Source organism: Oryzias latipes, chromosome 4 (genome assembly GCF_053564925.1).
Source record: "Oryzias latipes strain Hd-rR chromosome 4, Olatipes_Hd-rR_3.1".
Classification (NCBI taxonomy): domain Eukaryota; kingdom Metazoa; phylum Chordata; class Actinopteri; order Beloniformes; family Adrianichthyidae; genus Oryzias; species Oryzias latipes.
The window spans coordinates 12474587-12482118 of NC_136240.1; the positions used below are offsets into that span (position 1 = coordinate 12474587).

The window sequence follows — 7532 nt, forward strand, 5'->3', positions numbered from 1 at the left end:
TTGGCATAAAACAAGCATAACAATAGTTATGACACATGATTGGAACCTCCCTTAGAATAGATTCTATACAGTTTTGTGAAGCTTTTGCCTGTTTTATTTTTTACTTTTTTTTACATTGTTTTGTATTTGCTTTCTTTTATGATTTACACATTTTTATTTTGTCTCTACATGTTTTATGTTTTTTAATATAATTTAAAAACTGTTTAATCTATTATTTTTTGTTTTGGAGGTAAAAAAAACAATTTACCACAGAATTGAGTTTTTTGAACAGGTTCATTGTGGAATGATTGTGTTTATAATGAAACTTATATATCAAAAATTAGAAGCTATGGTTGTACTAAAAAATGGATATCGAGCAAAAACTGTTTAGTAATAAATGAATGGATCACATTTTAAAGTAGAAATAAAAGTTCAAACAGGGAGCTTCTACTAAGAGTTAATATATTTCATTTGGTTCAATCTTGTTATCTTTTCCAGATCTTCTTTTAATTTAGCATCATCTTAAAAAGAGAAAACACTGTGCATTATTATATATGTTTTATATAATTAGAAACAAATTCCGAAATGAAGGGCTTTAAGGAAAAACTTTTCTTTTCCAACATTGTTAATAAAACAAACTCTTAACAATCTACCTTTATTAGATGACATCAAACTCTGCAAAGTTTCTGCTGTTGTGTGTAACAGAAACACTTTGTCACAGACTCATTTTGCAGGCGTCCCACCAAGCTGACTGTGCGTTTTGGAGATGGTGAGTGGCGCCCAATGAAAGTGCAATCACCACTAATCAGAGCTTTTCTTGTCTGCTGCCCACAGCGCCCAACACTGCACCCTATGGGAGCACAGGAAGTGCGCACATCCCACAGGCCTGCCGGTACCTGATCCTGGCCTTCTCCTCCCTCATCAGCGTGTACTAGCAGAGGCCAACCCAGACACAATGACTGTCAACAGCATTTATGAATCCTTTTTGACATTGCTGATGGCTGGATCTGGTACAGTTTGTCGGAAAGCGGAAGTGGGAAAAATAATCAGCTTCACTTTGTGTGGGATTTTTTTTTTCTTTCTGAAATCAATGTCATGTAAATACTACGATGTGTTATTTTATTTTTTTAATTGGTTTTATTTCCTTTGTCATTTCCTTCCCTTCTGGTTGACTGACCGCCTCGTGAATCACTGCTTACCGTTTCCGATCATATCGAAAGGCTCCGAGGCTTCAAACGAGTTACTTTCATGCATCTTTTCCCCGTCCGGCCAATCGTGAGAAAATCCCATTCATTTTTGTACATGGCTTAAAAAAAACAACAACAATTGTGCCAATTCTCCCAAATTATCATGACAATGTTGTACTGTATGCATTATGGGATGTTGAAGAAAGAAAGACATTTAGATTCCTAACAATATACACTTTGATTAAGGGGTGTGCTTAAAATATGTATAAAAGAAAAAAAAGAATAAAAAAAAAAGATAAAACTAAAAAATAGGCAGGGCATTTTCAGGACCTGTGTTGTCATGACTACTCAGTAGGTGGATGAACAGTGTTGAAGGTGTGCTTTGTTGTATTCTGAAATGGGTCCTTCATTTATTCAACCTGCCGAACAGCTTTGATCAAGCAGCCATCAAAGTAGCAAAAGAAACTGTATTGTAACTTTATATTTTATATAGTGTAGGCCTTTGTTGGAAAGTGGGACCAGTTTTTTCTCATCCGAAGGACACAAACAGAAACCATTACTTTGTACAGGAAGAGCGTTGATCTCTTGCGTTTACATTTTCTCCTAAAAAAGACCACAGTACATCATCACCCATGCTCCTTTCTGAGGACAGAAAGTCAATGTCACTACAAGTTTTATTTTTAAAAACAAGTGAAGCCTAAGTTTAAATTTGGCTTATATTGGATGGTTTTGTCTCCAAATTTGGCTTAGTTTAAATTAAGACCCTGCAGGTGCAAAACGGGATCTTTAGCTACAACTTTAGGCAGAAAAACTTGTTTAGCTAACTCTGTTTAAACTCCTTTTTACAACAAATAGTCTCCTGAGTTCCTTTAGTATTCACCGACACACCGGGAGAAAGCTCATCTCCACAAACATGAGTTAAACCTTCAAAGTCAGCTTCTAACGGAGCAAAGGAAATCATGACATAAGCGACAGAAAGTACTGTAACACGGCAACCAGATGAAGGCCTGGAAATCTGCGTTACTGCAAGAGTTTTGTAGTCTCCACATGAATCTGTCATTCATCCTCCAGTATCCTCGAACTGCGGTTGAAACAGAGGTACTGCACTGTAATGCCTTAATAGTACCATAAATATGGATTTCCCTTCAATCAAAGCGACTCTCTCTCTCTGAAGCAGCTCATCCGTCCGACACACTGATAAGTGAATGTTCATAAACCATAAGCTGACTTGTCTTTGGAATGAGGCATTATATCAACAAGCTGAAGGCTCCTGCAGGTACTTTTAAACATGTCAGATCATCAGTATCTGTGGTGCCGGTTAACATGTCCGCCGGTTGTGTTTGGGTTAAGACTGTGTTCTCATTTACCCCACGAGGAAGGGGCTCAATGCTCAAGTTTATGAAGGATTTTCCCCACATGAACTTGTGTCTGCAGATCTGTCGAACAATAGCTAACACAGCTGAAAGACTTAAAGCACAAACACTGTCATTCGACTTGTGGTTGTTTGTTTTTGAACCTTTCTTTTCTTCTGGGCTTGTTTTACAAAATTATAAAAAATACTGCACCAGATGATCTTGTTTAAATGTTAAGATATATTGCAAATGGGTTTATTTATTCTCCTCCTTTATGAAAAACAATGCATTTGAAATATGTAAAAGTGTATTTGAAAAAGGCACAGTATGGCATAGTTTATAATGTTGTTGGGTTCTTTTAGATTCCATAACTGTTGTTGATTAAGGTACGCCGAAGGAACAAGGTGTGCAATCAGATGACCTACTTTTCTGGACCAGAGGGGGTGTGAACCAGTATAAACAGTATTATAGAGCATAATCAATGTGTGTATATTTGGAGAAAATAGGTACCTTTTGATCTGTAGAGCCAGTGTGTAGTCCTAGTTTTCACACACTTGCGTGTTCGATGATGTGCAGAGAGTATGGTTGTACTGCATGTCAAAGTTAACCTGTGTTTTTAAGGTGGACATTTAACAGATCTTCAGGCTTTTTATTGAATGGAAGCATTTCCTTTTGTTTTTCCAAAGGTTTTGGTTCATGAACCTGGTCTGAAAAATACATACCTTCTACAGATCACCAGGCTGTGTTTGTATGTGATTTCTTTCCATTTGCTGATGAACTGAAACAAATGCTCTTTGGTTTCAAATCATTATAACTATTGTGGCATACTGGTAATAGTTTGGAGTTTTGCTGGTTGCTTGTCTAAACCCTTGAGGCCATGCTATTATTCCATATGAAATGTACTGGGTATTGATTCTTTTGAATATGGTATTAACAAGTCCTTTTTATCAAACCATATTATTTGCAATAAAATTCTTCATGTTACAATTTAAACTCACATCTGAGTTAATGAGCACACAAAGGGGTTTGTCATTATTACTGTAAGAGCCATACTAATGAGACAACATCCTCCTCTGGACATTTCTGCAGGTAATTGTTCCCCACTAGACCAAAACCCTCAAGTTTGTTTTTTTTATATGTATATTTTTCCATCAGTTTTGGGTGTGGATTACCTCTTAAGACCATGTCACACAGCCACTACATACATTTGGCTCATTTACCATGTAAGGAGTTTCAGTCTTTCGTGATATGTGCATGAAAGACGTAATTCACGAGTGTACTGCGCACTTATCGCGTTATAATTACGTAATTGACGCACAAATAACTAAGGAATTGCACATAAACAGTGCAATAACCACACACGGTTCATGTTCTACGTTGATTTACGTGTTCTTTGCGTGGGTTATTTGTACTTATACCATGGTCCGGGTGAATACTCGATTCTGATTGGCTGCTGGGTGTGCGTTAAAAAGTGATATACCACAGGATAACCGCGTGGTGAAAAAAGAAGTTCCAGTCACCTACCTTAAATGCTCTGTATCACTGCGCCCGCTTCTTTAAAACAACCTTTTGCTTCATCATTTGGACAAAAACAAGCAGTAAGAGGTGAACTTTCTCTCTGAAATGATGCTTTATTCAACCCATCGGAAAGATCAGCATATATATAATCGCATATATATAATCGCTTTATATCGCAGAGTCTTGACTGCAGCGGTGGTGCGGCGCGACGCGGACTATTTTTTTACGTGGTGCCACACATTGCACTTTTTGTGAGAAAAGTGATCCAAGTTGGGAAAAAAAATACAAGAAATAAGGACTAAAAACTAGTTACTATTTATTTCTTTTGTAAGTGACCATGGTATGAGCGGGTTAATAGCCTTCGAAGTATGTGCATTTTCACTTTTTAACGCACTTCGCTGACGACCGTCCAGGACAGTTCAGGCTTCCACGGCATGCGTTAAAAAGTGATAATGCATACTTCATCGGCCATTAACCCTTACTACTTCCATGTTTTTCACGTGGTTAGTTTGTGATTCATCTGTGATTCATCTGTGAAAAATTTCATGTGAAGAACACCACTTTTCTCACTTTTTGCACATATATTCATGTGTGATCAATTTTCATCAGTGCAATACGCGCAAAATGTACGCAGTGGCTGTGTGACATCGCCTTGACATACATGCCAGACTGAGGTTTTTGATCATCTAATCCAGAAAAATGAAACTCTTCCAGGTGACGAAGGAAAACAGTGCCTTCCAGAATTAATATAAAAAATAAAGAAAAATCAAATTTGGGTTTCTCCACCTCAGCTGGAGGTAGTGAAGAGGTGACGAAGGTCAGGGGCTGATCATAGGGACATCTCGCTTGGATTGTTTCTGCCATCTCAGAAGGGTTTTTACTAATTGTACACTTAAGGGTTAAATCTTTTGTGTGATAACTAGAAAGGCTCCACTGCCGTGCGTCTTCACCTGAGAAGTCCAGTATTTGGCTTTCTTGGGGAAATAACTGAAAGATGTTCTTTTCAGGTTTTTGTTCCGTCTCAAAAATAGATTTTTTGACCCTCTGTAGTAAATGTGCTTTAAAAACTTTTTTAATCACAAACTGTGGGAACATGGAGAACCATCTCAACTCCATTTGAGGGTTCCTCACAAAATTAGTTTTTCAGCCTCATCCTGGTGACACGTGTGAAATTAGCCTGACCTTTGGAAACACGCATCATGCGGTAAAGGCACGTAATGTGTTAAAATGACATGTCACTATGACAGAGACCAACAAGTTTCTTCTCCAACGGCTCGGTTGCCGGGGCGACGAGTCCCACACCAAAGTACTGTCTGTAAAAAGGTCAGACATTTAGCATCCACTTGATACACAGGAGAGCAAATAGACATGACGACTTAGGATTTTTTTTGCTGTTGATATTTTAGGAAACTTCCAGCTTCTTTCTTAAGCTTATTTCAATGTTTTTGTAAAAAAGAAAGAAAAGAAAAACAATATTCAAACAGCCTCAACCTTTATGCAGGAACTCATCCGTGTGTTTAATGTGGGCACACGATTTGAGAAATATTCAAAAAGCTGTAATTTATCGTGGAATATTTCTAAGAGTTAAAAAAATGTTTTTCATATAAAATACTCTAAAACATGTAAAACATCATCTAAATGTGTGTGGCACTGAAAAATCCCATTTCAGTCATCTTTGCTCTATTTTCAAAGTGTTCCCAGTGGTCTTTTAATTATGATTATGCCGTTTTTAGCCAAATCCAAAAACCAGTGTCATTTTCTAGGCCATGGTTTCTGCAAAGCGGCAGAAGGTTATTTAAAATTTGCCTTTGAGTTGCGAGTGGGAGGGTTGGAATGGAGCAGCCCCGCCCCCTTTTACCCTCCCGTTACTGAAAGCTCTCTGTTTTATGCGCTCTCCCACAACCCCTCACACCACCAACCTAACATTATTAGGACAACAAAACATGGCCAGCAGTATTGGAGCTATCCAGCCATACAGTTTTGATCCAGATTCCTGCTCAGACAAGGAAAACCAAGACTTACATGCATCTATTTGTCTGCAAGTGGATGCATCCGTATGGAGCGTTTCAGGGAGCTTAAGGTCCGTGTATTTTCTACATAATAAAGAAGCTCTTTTATCAAAAGAATTTGTTCGTCTGCTTCTGAGTCACAACAATTTGAATAAAGAAATAATCAAAAATGCAATTTTAAGCTTAATTTTCCTTATACATGTCCTCAATTTTTAGAAAAATTCTATAAGAACGTGTTAAAAGCACCAAAAACAACATTTTCTTTGGAGTGGGTCTTTCGACATATTTCTTTTAACTGTGAAAAATATAGAATAATTTCATTATAAGTGATTCTAGTGGTTGGACTTTTGACCTTAAATCCTTTTTGTGACAAAAGACCACTTGTCTCACAACACTTTGAAATGCACTCAGCATAGATGCCTGACATGAATCCTCGCGTAAATCCTCCTGATTTCACTGCATCTTCCGCCGCACAATACACCTACCCAGGACCAGACACTTCTCCAATTTTTCCTCGACTGCCTCTTGACTTAAGCCTCTCCTGGTGTGGCATTCCTCAGAAAAGTCGAGATAAAAAGGAAACGTTGATGTAAAATACAAAACGAGGTCATGCCACCCACCCTCAGCTAGCGCCGCCTCACCTGCCTGACAGGAGAGACAGAAATCTCCCCACTTTTAAATTTAAGATAAGAGGATTTTAAATATTCATGCTTGTGCGTATTCTTATGGCCTCACATTCCCTCCCCCTGAATTTTTTAACTTCCCATTTCGAAGCCCTTCCATTCACCCCTGCGGTTCAGAATTGCCCTGTTCTGTTGAAGCCTTCTGTACTGCAGCCGTGTCATCTCAGCCTGTTCAGAATGAGCCTTTAAAGTATTTTATGGATGAGTTAAATGTGTTTTTGTTCCTTGAATCCCAACAAATCTTTGCACAGACTAATTACAAAACTTTTGAGCTATATCTCCAACTTTAAAGCTTGCTTATGCAAGCTCTTCTACAGCTGCCATGCTCTACTTGATGCCAAAAACAACAACAACAAAAATTATCTAAAAACAGGCAGACTTAATTTGTGGACCAGCGTTGTGTGACGGTGGATGCCAGTTTGAGAGAAACATGACGAGCTGATCCTGCTGCAGCTCTGCTCTGCGACGCCATACAACAGTTTGTTTTCTTCTTGCATGAAGAGGTTGTTTATTTTTATATTTTTTAGACCATCAATTGACAGATTTCTGCAGGTCTTCCTCTAAGATTCACATATTCATGCTCTTATGAGATGATTAACTCTGTAGTTTCTCTAAAGAGAGAAAAAGAATTCCGCCTGACCTTGTGGTTAATGAAACTCTTCCTTTTCCAGTTTAAAATGGGGGGGTTCTATAATGCTAAACACCAGGGGCTGCCTGGCTCCTGCAGTCACGATCCCACGTTCCTGAGCAGCATACTGAGCTGTCAGGATAAAGAAAAAAAGAGTGGGTTCAGCTTGGTAGATA

At 38.3% G+C, this 7532-nt stretch overlaps 1 protein-coding gene across 2 annotated transcripts in view; it reads left to right on the plus strand.

The window, feature by feature from the left end:
* negr1 (neuronal growth regulator 1) overlaps positions 1 to 3511 on the plus strand; it is a 165119-nt gene extending 161608 nt beyond the window's left edge. For both annotated transcript variants that reach the window (XM_023954182.2, XM_023954181.2), the window contains one exon: positions 814 to 3511. In XM_023954182.2, the coding sequence (XP_023809950.1) occupies positions 814 to 914 (101 nt within the window). In that variant the 3' untranslated portion in view covers positions 915 to 3511. The remainder of the gene's footprint in view (positions 1 to 813) is intronic.
* Positions 3512 to 7532: the final 4021 nt, after the last annotated feature.